This window comes from Spea bombifrons, chromosome 2 (assembly GCF_027358695.1).
Source record: "Spea bombifrons isolate aSpeBom1 chromosome 2, aSpeBom1.2.pri, whole genome shotgun sequence".
Classification (NCBI taxonomy): domain Eukaryota; kingdom Metazoa; phylum Chordata; class Amphibia; order Anura; family Pelobatidae; genus Spea; species Spea bombifrons.
Genome location: NC_071088.1, coordinates 49470446 through 49485216, shown reverse-complemented (window position 1 = coordinate 49485216; position 14771 = coordinate 49470446). Strand labels below are relative to the sequence as shown.

Here is a 14771-nt window from a genome sequence, read left to right as displayed (position 1 = left end):
ACATCCAAGAGCTCCAAACCAGCCAAAATCACCTAAGGCAACAGGTACATTTACTTCAACTGCAGCAAGGTGCGTCCTCTGAAGCAGCCGCCTCCCCTCCGGCACCCGCTGCTGAGGGGGCCTCAGCTCCAGAGCCATCGGTTCTCCTTCCAGAAAGAATTTCAGGTGACCGTACCAAGTACCGCTCTTTCATCATGTCTTGACAGATTTTGTTTAATTTAAAGCCAAGGGCTTATACCACTGATTTTGTAAAAATCCACACTGTTATCTCCCTCCCGTCTGGGGTAACTCAAAGTTGGGCGCACAATCTCATCCATAACCGCAGCCCCCTCTTGGATTCTTGGGCCTCCTTCCACCACGCATTTGACGCACTCTATGATGATCCCTTCAGAACTGCCTCTGCTACCTCAAGTCTCAGAACCCTCAAACAAGGGAAACGGGCAGTGGAGGAGTACATTACTGAATTCAGGCGTCTGGCTCTTGATTCTTCATGGAATGAGGCAGCTCTCCATGACCAATTCAGGTGGGGCCTCTCAGAGACTGTCAAAGACGAGCGTGCTTGCGCCGCCATTCCAACCAGTCTAGAAGAGCTCATCACCCTCACCATCCAGATCGACCGTTATCTCAGGGAGAGAAGAAGAGAGCGGCTGAACACCACCTCTAACTGGTTTCCTGTGAGATCTTCCCCGAATGACCAGCCTCCTCCAGCTCAAGAGGAACCGATGCAGATCGGAATCGCAAGCGGAGAGAGAGCGACGAATATCTCTGGGACTTTGTCTATACTGCGGCAAGACAGGCCACTTGTTCTGGGACTGCAGAACCCGGAGTTGCTTCTCCAAAGATAAGAGGTCTGTAGCCCATCTCCATACTCACCCAGATCACTTGCCAAGGTTGTCCTCTCACCTTTCTCCCTCCGTGTCCTTACAGTGGAGGAAAAGATCCGTCACACTCCCGGCAATGATGGACTCAGGAGCAAGCAGTAACTTAATTGACTCTAAATATGTGCATTCTCTGTCTATCCCGACATTGTGTAAAAGACATCCCATTTCCATTCTATTCGTCGACGGCAGTCCAATGAAGACCGACCCTATCATCTGAGAGGCCAACACCTTACTCCTCAAAATTGGCGAAAAGCACATAGAGTCCCTATGCTTTGATGTCGTGCCTTCCCCCATTTCTCCACTTATTCTGGGTCTCCAAAACTGTTTCAACAACTAGATGGTTTGTCTTACTCATTCAAGCAACCGTCTTTCTGAGATACCCCTTCCATACAGACAGTACTCCGACGCATTCGAGAAAAAGGGGGCTGAGACCTTACCCCCTTTTAGACCCTATGATTGCCCCATCGAACTGTACCCTGGGGCAGCCATCCCATTTGGTCGCATTTACCCATTATCAGAACCCGAATTGACTACCTTAAAAGAGTATATCGACGACAATCTTGCCAGAGGCTTCATCCGTCCCTCTACATCTCCAGCTGGTGCTGGCATATTTTTTGTCCACAAGAAGGATGGGGGACTACGTTCCTGTGTTGATTACAGAGAACTAAATAACATCGCAGTCAAGAACAGGTACCCTCTACCATTAATATCAGAGTTACTTGAACATGCTCGATCTGCTAAATATTTCACTAAAATTGACCTACGGGGAGCCTACAACTTGGTGAGGATACAACAAGGAGATGAATGGAAGACGGCGTTCAGGTGTCGCTACGGCCACTTCGAATATTTGGTGTTGCTGTTTGGGTTGTGTAATGCCCCTGCCACCTTTCAACATTTCATCAAAGACGTCTTCCGCGACATCCTGGATTGGTTTGTTGTCGTATATATCTGGCCGACATTTAAATTTTCTCACCGTCGCTAGAACTCCACCGTGAACATGTATGTCAAATTCTTGTCAGATTACGGGTGAATGGACTATATGCTAAACTGGAGAAGTGTGTGTTCGAGAGCCAAAGAATTGAGTTTTGTATTGTCACCTTCGCATTTCATCGCACTTACTCAACCCTTTTGGGAGACTGTACAGAACCACTCAAAACAAGTCACCACCATGATCTTATATACATTCCACCGGAGGACCGTCTTTCGATCCTACAGGCTCACCGTGACTCACCTGTAGCTGGTCATGGAGGTATCCATCAAACTGTAGACTTGATTCAACGATTTTGGTGGCCAACCTTGAAAGAAGATTGTGTCTTCTTGTATCACATGTGCTCGGGCCAAAGTGACTCCCCAGCGACCGGCAGGCTTATTACAACCTCTTCCTACTCCCGCTAAACCATGGATAGACATATCCATGGACTTCATTACAGATCTTCCACCATCCAGTCATCTCACCATGTTACTAGTAGTCGTGGATAGATTCACCAAAATAGCCACCTTCTTTCGGTTGCTGAAACGGCCACCTTGTTTATTAAGGAGTTTTCCACCTACATGGTTTACCTGAGACCATAGTGTCTGACTGGGGAACCCAGTTCACGTCACGTTTTTGGAGATTGTTTTGCGAGCAGCTCCATATGCAGCGTTTTCTATCCTCTGTGTACCATCCTCAAAGCAACGGTCAGACGGAGTGTACGAACCAAACCCTCGAACAGTACTTCAGATGCTACACCACGTACTTACAGGACGACTGGAGTCAATACTTATATAATTCGCATATAATAATCACCTCCATCGTTCCATCAAAATATCCCCCTTTTTTGCTACTTTTGGGTACCATCCGTCCATGTTGCCCGGAGCACCCTTCCTCAGCGTGGTTCCTTCAGTCACCGAACGTGTCAAACAACTATAGAAAACATTTCTACTTCTATGCAATACCTTAGCTAATTCCCAGCTTCGTTACAAAATGTTCGCAGATCGCCACCGGAGCGGTACAACAGCTTATGAACCTAGATATTGACTTGTCCCACAATGAAACGGGGTCCTAAATACGTTGGCCCGTTCACAGTCTCCCGACTCATCTCCTCCTCAGGGGTAGAACTACAACTACCAACGTCTATGTCCGTTCACCCGGTGTTCCATGTATCCCTGGTTAATGCCAATCCATTCCCCGGTCGGAACCCAGCTCTTCCTCCTCCGGTGATCGTTAACAATGCCCCTGAATATGAGATCGAGGCGATCCTGGACTCTCACTACCATCGTAAACACCTTCAATATCTTATACGTTGGAAAGGATATGATCCTACTGAAGACTCTTGTGAACCATCACACACGGTTCATGCACCAGACCTTGTATCATCCTTCCATCATCATCGTCCAGGCCGGAGGCCTCTCGTTGGGAGAGGGAACTGTCAGGGTCCGCGGAACAGACCCCGCCGCAGCAACTCACCAGAATACCCGCTTGTCGTGAGTACCGTATCCAGAGTGGCGTCCGATCCTCTCCTGCGCAGTGGCTGCAGCTAGAGGGCGGGAGCGCCTTTCACATAACTTTATTGTTCCCGAACAAGTGCCGGCGGGAACATGATTCAGTGACGTCATGGATGGCAAGTTTAAAATTGAGCACTGAGCTTTGTATTGCTTCGTCCATTGAGTCTCCTATTTGATTATTGTGTACCAGACTTGGCTTTTCCTGACTACCTCCTCTCATGTACCAGACCTCGGCTAGCTTTTTGACTTCGCCTCGCTCTGTGTACCGAATCTTGGCTTCCTCTATGACAGATTTTTGGGGCATTATCTACTGACGCTGCGCTCCAGTTCCTGCATTCTGTACACCGCTATTATCCTCTCCTCCCCAACTACCCTGACACCTTGAGGCCTGCCTCTTGTTCTCCAGTCTCTAACTTCCAGCCTTTTTAAACTAGTTGAGTTATCTCAAAAGTTGGCATTACTGATTGCCTTTACCTCGGACAGAAGGGCCTCCGCACTTGAGGCTTTTTCATGTGAGAAACCTTTTATTATTATCTGTCCAGAGAGGTGTTAAGACCAGTACCTCAATTCCTTCCTAAGGTTGTGTCCTTCTTAATCAAGAAGTTATTCTATGGACTTCTATGCAGAACAAGATAAGAAATAGAACAAGCCGGATCCTGTTAGAAGCCGTCACGTCTACATTGAGCGCCCTGCATCTTGGAGAAGGCCCTCTCTGCTCTTCATTCTGCCCTTTGGTCCAAGGAAGGACGAAGCAGTGTCCATCTCCACTGTCAGCAGCTGGATTGTCTCAGCCATCTCAAAGGCTTATCGGACTCAAGTGGTCCTAGTGCCGGCAGGTATAAAGCTCTTTCTATAAGATCTTGTCCTGCTCCTGTAGGTAGTTCCAGCTCTACTTCCACTGGATATGTATCATTAACTAGAAAGTGAAAATACAAGGGTCCTAGTGAAAACCCTGGGTTACCCAGTAACTACCAATATAGATAAACCAATTTGGACAAGTTAATGAAAATGTTTGTTTTTTTAATTCATACAAAATATTATATACATAAGCAATATAATATATTTCTACATTATTGTGAAAGTTTAACAGAGTTCAACATAGTAAATACCTGAAAATTGCTTTGGTCCTGTAGTATAAAATAGCCCTGATCCAGAAGTGGTTAAAGGTAAGCTATTACAGAAGATGTCATTTGATTGGTAAAATTCCAGATTTTTCGAACTAATAGTGACATTAAGTCACAATTTTGTTAAAGATTAAAGGAGTTGAGTATTATGCTTTACTTTCTTTACTACTCCCAATAGCAGCAAAAATGGAGTAAACTCTTTTAAAACATATATAAAGAGAAAAAACTTATCAGGTACATATACATGTGCATAACATAACGTGGATAACTGATAACCAATGATGCACAGGCTATACGAAGGTAAAGTCACAGAGTGTAGTTCCTCTTTCTGCAACCCTATATGATGAAACAACAGGTAACGTGAAGAAAAACCATAATCTCTTCCTTGAAACTCAGCATAAGAAGAGTACCGGAACCGGAAAACGGAGGGACAATCCAAGAGATGAATCTTGACTCCGAAAGGCATGGAAAAAATAATCAAGCTGAAAGGATAAAACACATGCCATTAACAAATGTAAACCGAACTAAGAAGTATATAACAATCTCCGGTGGGACTACTAAATATATTCATTAGACATAGAGTAAGTGGAGGGATAATACTTGCCTCCTGTCTTTAATAAAATTGTGACTTTATGTTTGAAAAATCTGGAATTTCATTAAATACAGGAGGCTCATATTATGTTAGTTTAAAGCTAACTCTGACATAAAATAAAACAATACAAATACGTGACTAGAAACATGTTGAATGGGTTTAAAATAAAACGTTTCAAAGGTAGACTCTGCAGACCAATTGGCTGCTTTAACCCCTTAAGGACAATAGCGCTTCTTACTCGTAGTATATTGTGGGACAATGACTCTTAACATTTTTCAGTGTTGCTGTTTAGCTGTGATTTTCTTCTTTCTCATTTTGTGCTCCCACATACATTATATATTGTTTCAGGACAAACAGGGCTTTCTTTAGATACCATTATTTGTATCATATCATCTAATTTACTATAAATTTTTTTTATAAAATATGGTGATTTTTTGTTAAATTACCTTTTCTCACTTTTTAACCCCTTAAGGACAATGGGCGGTCCCTAAACCCATTGAAAACAATGCATTTTGAGCCCGTACATGTACGGGCTTTGTCATTAAGGGGTTAAACAAAAAACTTTTACTCATCTGCAAAAACAAATGAAAAAACCTGCTAAATAGATTCTACTATTTGTCATGAGTTTAGAAATACCCAATGTTTTTATGTTTTATTGCTTTTTTCTGCACGTTATGGGGCAATAAGTACCAGTAGCGTTTTGCTATTTCAAAACCCCCCAAAGCTGGTCATTCTGCCCCATGTGCTATTTCGGGTATCTTTGAAGCCGGCCAATGAAATTGACCCCATTAAACCATATATTTTTAAAAACTAGACACCCCAAGGTATTTGAAATGCTGGTATTTTAACCCTTTCCATGCACTGATTTTACCACCAGCCTTTGTCAAACTTTATGGTAGTACATTTTTTTTGTATTTTTTTCACACACGTTGTACTTCAGGTATAAATTTACCGTTCCTGGTATATTTCCGTTTCAAACAACACTCCAATATGTGCACATCTCCTGTGCGCAGTGCTACCCCACACATGCATGGGTTTGTTGGGTCATTTGAGAGGTAAAAGGCCCCCTTTGTGAGGTGTGTATTTTTTTGCCATTTAGACATCTGGTCCTACTGCCCCCATGTCCCATATTTGGGACATCTTTGAAGCCGGCCAATTAAATTTACCCCTTCAAATCATACATTTTTTAAAACTAGACACCCTATGAGCATTTATAATGCCAATATTTGAACTCTTTCCATGCGGGAATTTTTGTGAAGATAAAGGATTGAAGGACTTGCTCATAAAAAACGTATTTTTTTTCTTTTATGACAGTGGGGATTTGTACGTTACCATATTATTTTTATTTTTGAACATTATTATTATTTATTTTTTTTACACGAATCACACTGGTTAGTGAGCTGGGCTCCATTGACCTTGCATGATTGGATGCAGAGTTCTCAAGAGGGTCTGGATAGATTTTTGTGAGTTAGTGATGCCATCTTGTGAATGACGGCAACGTCGTTTACATGATGGCACTTGTGTTTGCTCTTCGGAGCAATCACAAGGCTATTGGGGTAGGGGGCTTGTGTTACTACATGCTACTACAACACAGTTTATGCTTAGGAAGCGATTCCGATCGCTACCTAAGCTGTTTTACCCGGGCGGCCATTTTTCTTGCGATGCAGCTATTTAACGGCAGCCCATACATGTACGGGCTTTGTCGTTATCACATTGCACTGCAAGCCCGTACATGTCGTTAAGGGGTTAATAATGTCATGTAAGCTACCGCCTGCAATGTAAGTCTTAGAGGTAATTGCGGCACGTTGCGGCAATTTAGTGCGCTCCAAATTTAGTAGTATCAATCCCTGCCCTAGCCATAATTAACCTGATCCACCTAGCTATAGTAACTGGCAAAAAGGGCTTGCGAAAAGAAATGAGTAATTGAGTACATGAGTGTAATCGCAAGGGTTTAGTCAATGATTCATATATTTGTTAACTTTACACAACACATAATTTTGGATTATATGGGGAAGCAGGGTAAAAGACCTCTGCTAAATTAGTCTTAGTGCGTCTAACGACATTCAAACGCACACCATCAGGACTAAAGATTCTGTTTGAGACATCTAAGGCCCTAACATCAGAGACTCTTAAAAGAAATCAAACATAACAAGGTGGATAATTTTAAAGTCAAATCTTTGACAATCTATCATTATCTTCCCAAGATAGAAACATGTTAAGGATTAAGTTAACATCCCAGCTGTCTTGATATTTAGAAACAGGAGGTCTCTTCAAACGGATACCTTTCGACAGACTAATGGATGTTTTCCGATCGGCACCTTGTGAACAAACATATGTTGAGCAGAAATAGCAGAACCATATTCATTGATGGTTCGGTATGCTTTGCCTTGATCGTAAATGGATGACAAGAAATTCATTATTTGTGGAATAGGTGCACATACGGGATCCAAGTTTCATTCCACGCACCAGCTAACCCAAATTTTCCAGGCTGATCGGTAAGTACTTCTGGTACCTGGTGCCCATGGCTCTGATAAGAGTTCATAAGTAGATGTTGAAAAGTGCTTGTGGAAACCGTATTCCCAGCGATCAGCCTTGAGAGAGAGGTTGTTCTGTGGAATCAGTGGGTGATGATCCCCTTTGGAGTTTGTCAAAATATTCTGCCACCTCGGAAGTAGACGAGGTGTGTCCATGGTCAGTTCTAGAAGATGGGGAATCCATGGTTGAGACGTCCAGAATGGGGTGATTAGGACTAAAGTCGCCTGTTGATTTTCAACTTGAGACAGAACTCTCTGGATCATGGCGAACGGTGGAAAGGCATAATTTGTGCCGATGGACCAATCTTGAAAGAAGGCGTCCAATCCTGGCGCTTCCGGGTCTGGGCACCAACTTTAGTAATTGGCGATTTAAACGAGACGCGAACAGATCGCCGTCGAGAGGTCCCCAGAGATGATAAAGCTGATTGAGTATTGATTCGTGTAGTTTCCAGTCGCTGTGATTTGTCAGGTATCTGGAGTTCCAATCTGCTATCACATTGGATAAACCCGGCAGATAATCTGCTTTCAGAGTGATCCTGCGATCCAAGAAAAAATACTAAAAGTCTTTTGACAACTCTGCCAGTTCTTTTGATCGTGTGCCTCCTAGCATGTTGATGTATTGAACTTCTGAGGTATTGTCCGTGCGAAGGAGACAATTTATATGAAGATCCGCTTCCTCCATGGACCATTTCCCGCCTGTAGAGGTCTGGCCTGCTCGAGCTCCCCATCATATGAGGCTGGCATTTGATTCTATGATAAAGTCTGGAAGAGAGTTCAAAATGGGTTTCCCATTCCATGCAGTTATATATTTGAGCCACCAAAGGAGTTCCTCCCTGGCTTCGATGGTCAGAGAAATTTCTTCGGAATATGCTAAGCCTTGACAAAGATGTCGAGCCTTCAACCTTTGAAGCGCACGATAATGAAGTGGAGCTGCAAATATGGCCTGGATTGAAGATCATAACAGGCCCACTATTCATGCCAGTAGACGAAGGGATAACTTCTCCTTGCGAAGAACTGCTTTGATTTCCTTGCGAATCATCTTTAGTTTTGTTGACGGTAGACAGAGTTTGATGAATGGAATCTATTGTAAACCCCAGGAATTCCATATGGGGAGATGGTCGGAGATTCGACTTGTCCCAGTTGATGCAGAAACCTAGTTGTTGAAGCAAAGTGAGCGTCCAAGAGGTATGAATGCGGATCGTTTTCCTATCCTGGGCCATGATGAGGATAATGTCCAGATAAATGATGAGACATATCCCTCTGCTCCTGAGGTTTGCCACCACTGGTTTCATCAACTTGATGAAACACCAAGGCGCTGAAGATAGACCGAAGGGAAGGCATGTGAATTGCCTTTTCGTCCGTTTCCATATGAATTGAAGGAATTGTCTGGGTTCCGGGTGAACGGGTTCTGTAAGATATGCATCTTTTAAATCCATCTTCACCATTAGATCGTTCGGTTCAGGAGGTCCCTTTCACAGTGGATTCCTTCCATCTTGAAATGATTCTTTTTCACCCAATGATTGAGAGTTCTCAGGTTGATGACTGGTCTCATGCCTTGTTCTTTCTTCTTCACTAAGAAGATGTTGCTGAGGAACCCTGGAGCATGAAAAGGTACTTGTTGGACAGCACCTTTGGTGATCAATTCTTGTATTTCGTCTTCTACAAGTCTGCTTTCTTCCTTGGAGAAAAGGAAGGGAGACGAAAGACTTACCTGTTCCGGCCGTGCATAAAACTCTATTCTGTATTATTTGATCGTGTTTAAAACCCAGAGGTCGGAGCTGAACACGGGAAGAATTCAAAGCAAAATGTCTTACCACGCCATGGTCTTCCTCGTGACGGAAAGAATGGGTAGGATTGGTACCCAGATTGGTAATTGGACTGATACCCAGGTTGATATCCGGAATGGTTTCTGCCTCTGTTTGCGGATGAATCCCCACGGCCGGAAGAGCAGCCTCTTCCGGCCCGGCCATAAATTTTGGGCTGAAAAACCTTTTTTTTACAGATTCCTGATGGCGAATAATAAGCCAACAGCTGATGGTCCTGGCTCCTCAGTGGCCATATGGGCCAATTGGGCGTAAATTTTTATTAAGATAGACCTACGTCTTTCAGAGGATAGTGATACATTAGCGTTCCCTAATGCGCACATTAATCGTTGCAACCATCCACATATAACATGGATATCGACAGGAGTGTCTGTGCTAAGGGACTCCTCGGTTAGATCAAACATTTTAGTGACAAGTGCAACCAAATCCAAAAGCCTGTCATTTCTAAATGGTCTATCCATCCCTTTTTTTCGGATCTTTGCCAGATTTTTAAAGATATTGGACAATTTTCGGATCAAGTTCTGGCATCCAACAAGCCTTATTAGCCAACTTTGCACGTGGGCATTCACGCATTTTATTCCTAGAGGCCTTCGTTAAAGGTTTCCGGACCCAATGCTCTACAAATTTAGCTACGGTGGAATTTGGAGTCCATTCGGCTGATCTAGGATGCCTGATCTTCTCAGGATTAAAAAGGGATTCCCTAAGGAATTTTGTGCACACGTCAGAGAGCTGCTTGAACTTTGCATCATATGCTTAGATTTATCTTGGTCCAAGTTACTCTATTTAGAAGAGTGAGGAGTGAGACCGTCAATGTGTTTCCTCTTCTCGAGTTTTTTGCGAGGGGTACAGTGTTCATCTGAATCACTATTAACATCAGCTACAGACCGAAAGGTTTCAGCAGGAAAACCTTACTCTGAGGCATAGCTTTAGACATTGCCACAACAGCTGCAACAGATTTGGTTAGGGTCTGTTGCATATTAATCATTGCTGCATTAACAGCATCCTGAACAGACTTCTGGACAGAAGGGCTTTAATTTGCTCCTCAGGCATGTTATCAATGTTAGATAAGTCCTCCTGAGAGGAAAGTGCAGATCCTTTAGAGGTCATGACAGATATAAAGGATAATAATCTGAGGGGAAAAATGTTGCCACATATTTGCTTATATATACTATACCAATAACTGAGGGTAAAAGACCACAGGGAATATATAGGTAATACTAAAGGCCAATGAAAACTAAACGAACTTCCCACACTGAGGGGAGAGAAAAGGCAAGCTGACAGGCTAAACCGATATTTCTGACAGGAAAAACGCTGTAACAGCTGGGAATGACGCTTGCCCTGTAATAAATATTCAAAAGACCTGTTTCCCCGCCCAAATTATGAGGGGATACAAAAATACAGGGACTAAATGTATAAAATAAAAGGTACAGAGATTCAAAATAAAGGTTGTAAATATGATAAGAATATATCACAGAAATATAAAGGAAATTAAGCTAACACCAGAAATTTTTTGTCTTGAGAGAAACACAAAATTGTACTTATCTCTGCGCTGGAGCAGCAAAGAAAGAGGAACTACACTTTGTGACTTTACCTTTTATAGCCTGTGCTGCACTATGATTGGTTATCAGTTATCCAGGTTATGTTATACACATGTACCGTATTGGCTCAAATATAGGCCGCACTTTTTTCCCCCACTTTAAGTCTTTAAAGTGGGGGTGCGGCCTATATTCGGGGTCTAGCGCCCGACGTCCGGGACATGCAGTCCCGGGCAGGCAGCGGGGTTAGGATACAGATCCCCCGCAGCGGTGCAGGGGACCTGCATCCAACTCTCCCATACGCTCAGACAGCCTCCCCTGCCAGCACTTCCCACGGGGGGGGTGCCGGCACGGTGCGTTTTACCACCCCCCCCCCGGGACTTACCGGAGCAGACTGCCGGGTGTCTTGCGGGGCCGGCGGGGGACATCTACGCAATACGCGTATACAACAATACGCGTATACAACGCAAGTTGTATTGCGTAGATGTCCCCGCCGGCCACGCAAGACACCCAGGAGTCTGCTCCGGTAAGTCGGGGGGGACATCTACGCAATACAACTTGCGTTGTATACGCGTATTGCGTAGATGTCCCCCGCCGGGGGAGGACAGTGGTAGCATATCTCGGGGAGGGAGGACAGTGGTAGCATATCTCGGGGGGGGCAGAGGAGGACAGTGGTAGCATATCTCGGGGAGGGAGGACAGTGGTAGAGTGGTAGCATATATCGGGGTGGGAGGACAGTGGTAGCATATCTCGGGGGGGGCAGAGGAGGACTGTGGTAGCGTATCTCGGGGAGGGAGGACAGTGGTAGCATATCTCGGGGAGGGAGGACAGTGGTAGCATATCTCGGGGGGGGGGCAGTGCTAGCATATCTCGGGGAGGGAGGACAGTGGTAGCATATCTCAGGGAGGGAGGACAGTGGCAGCATATCTCGGGGGGGGGGACAGAGTGGCAGCATGTTTTTTTGGTGCTTTTTTAAAGAAAAAAACTTATTCTTTAAAAAAGCACCAAACTTTTAGAGTGCGGCCTATATACGGGGGCGGCCTATATCCGAGCCAATACGGTATTTGTACCTGATAAGTTTTTTCTCTTTATATACATTTTAAAAAAGTGTACTCCATTTATGCTGTTATTGGGAGTAGTAAAGAAAGTAAAGTATAATATGAGCCTCCTGTCTTTAATGAAATTGCCAGTTAAATGTTAAATAACTGAACTAAATTAACAGAAAATACCTGCTAATTATGAAATAAATGGGTTCAGGTTAATTTGAGGATGTTTTGAGACATTGGACTTGGCTGGACAATGGGGGCATATGTTCCAATTTTAAGTGAACATTATAATGGCAAAATATATATTGCCGCTCTGTTCAACACCATTGCCTGACTCTCCTTTTGGTGCCTTCCATGTGTATTTACTCCATACCACCCCCTCTGCACAGCTATGTTCTGCCCGCATCCCGTCACTGCCCATTGATCCCCTCTGTTGCCTTCCCCTCAGTTTACCTCTGACCTCTACTCATCAGTTTTGTTTTCTTTTGACCCCCCTCTACTCTGCTAAGCCTCACCCTATGCCCCTCTCTGCCCTCTGCCACCTCCTTTTGCTCTTCCCCACCCCCACTGCTGTAAGGGGAGGAGAAGTGAGGAGATGGTAGGCAAGTTGAACAGAGTGTAGAAGGGGTCAAGTAAGAAGGGAAAGAAAATATGATGAAGGTAGGTAAGGAGATTATACACTATATGGAGAAAAGTATTGGGACACCTGACCAACAGGGATTTTTATGACATTGCATAGACATTAATATGTAGGGGGTTCCCCCTTTGCAGCTATAACAGCTTCTAATCTTCTGAGAAGGCTTTCTACAAGATTTTGGAGTGGGGATTTTTGCCCATTCATCCAGTAGAGCATTTGTAAGGTCAGGCACTGATGTTCATCCCAAAGCTGTTCGATGGGTTGAGGTCAGGGCTCTGTGTGGGTCGGTAAAGTTCTTTCACACTTGGTGACTCCTCTCTGTGACCTTACGGGATCTTGTTGCTGTTCCTAAACGCTTCCACTTTCCAATAATACCACGTACACTTGACCGTGAAATATCTAGAAGGGATGAAATTTCATGAAATGACTTATTGCAAAAGGGGCATCCTATCACAGTATCACGCCTAAATTCACAGAGGTCTTCAGAACAATACATTTTTTTCACGAAGGTTTGAAAATGCAGACTTCATGGCTAAGTGATTGATTTTATACACCTATGGAAATGTGTCTGATTAAAACACCTGAATTCAATATTTCAGAGGTGTGTCCCAATACTTTTGTCCATATAATGTATGTCAGTTGGGTAAAGGTTTATGGGAGTTGAGGGGAGGTAAAGGCAGGTTAGGGGAGGGGAGGGGAGGTAAAGGCAGGTTAGGGGAGGGGTGGGTAGGGTATCTAGGAAAAGAAGAGGAATGTTAGAGGTGAGAAGAAAGGGTACATGAGAGGAGTACAGAACAAATTCCCACAGATACTTTAAAAGACTATCTGACAATCAGAACAAAATTTAAGAAGCAGGGGGTTGAGAGGGAGAGAAAACAGGAAAGAGATAATGGGAGAGAAGAGGGAGAAAGAGATAAATGGCAGGAGTCCTACAATGAAGGACATATACACTAGTCAGTTAATATAAAGGTGTTCGAGAAAAACTATTCATCCCACAGGCAGGACAAATATAACTGCTCTTTATTATAATTAATTATTCCAAATTACATGAAAGTGCACTTTCTTTAAGTTCAACTAAACATTTATGTGTATGTAGGTCGGGCACTACAAAAGAACAGTGAAGAGGATTGATGATGGACACCGCTTATGTAATGATTTGATGAGCTGCCTGCAAGACAGAGCTAAAATAGAGAAAGGTTACGCGCAGCAACTGACTGAGTGGGCTAAGCGTTGGCGTCAGCTTATTGAGAAAGGTATTCGCTATCTTTAAAGTACACACCATTCATTTATACACAATCTACAATACATAGAAATGTAGATATTGAAGGAAAATAGTCAATCCGTTTTTCCTGCTGTAAAGAAAAATGTAAATCCTTAAGCAACCTCTTGTCTTAGATTCTGGTTAGCCGTATGCCTATCCCTTGCATGTTTACATGCTCTCACCACCATCAGTAAAATAAAGCGTCCTTACATTACATCTAGGCTTTTGACATTTTAGACAATGATCTCTTGTTCTAATATTTCTCATCTTTTGTTCAGTACATGAAACTGGCTAGGGACAAATAAATAAAACTGATTACACACAGGGAAATGATTTCAAGTGATATACCACAAACCGCTTTTCATGAGCCCTAAGCCACAATTTTTCAGAGCTGATAAACTTAACAAGCAGCTCTTGCCTAGATTCAAGGGGCATTTAACCTTGTTCTTGTGATGATTCTCACAAAAATGAATGTCTTTAGAAGTAATTAAGTTTACCATACAAAATGATTAGCTGTAAACATGTACCCCACAGGTCCTCAGTGTGGCACATTAGAGCGGGCATGGGGATCCCTACTAGTAGAAGCAGAAAAAGTGGCTGAGTTACACCAGGAGGTAAAAAACCGACTGGTATCAGAAGACATGGAGAAGGTTCGAAATTGGCAGAAGGAAGCTTATCACAAACAAATGATGGGAGGATTCAAGGAGAGCAAAGAAGCTGAGGACGGATTCCGCAAGGCACAAAAACCTTGGGCCAAAAAGATTAAGGAGGTTAGATATGGAAACTAGTTGTCAGCAAACATAAAGATGAAATGGAGTGAGGTCCCTGATTTTGTCCATATTTAATGCTTTATT

General features: G+C 43.5%; 1 protein-coding gene across 1 annotated transcript in view; it reads left to right on the top strand.

The window, feature by feature from the left end:
• PACSIN1 (protein kinase C and casein kinase substrate in neurons 1) overlaps positions 1 to 14771 on the top strand; it is an 80696-nt gene that overhangs the window by 22041 nt on the left and 43884 nt on the right. The window contains exons 3-4 of the mRNA XM_053457871.1: positions 13753 to 13909; positions 14452 to 14687. Of these exons, the coding sequence (XP_053313846.1) occupies positions 13753 to 13909; positions 14452 to 14687 (393 nt within the window). The remainder of the gene's footprint in view (positions 1 to 13752; positions 13910 to 14451; positions 14688 to 14771) is intronic.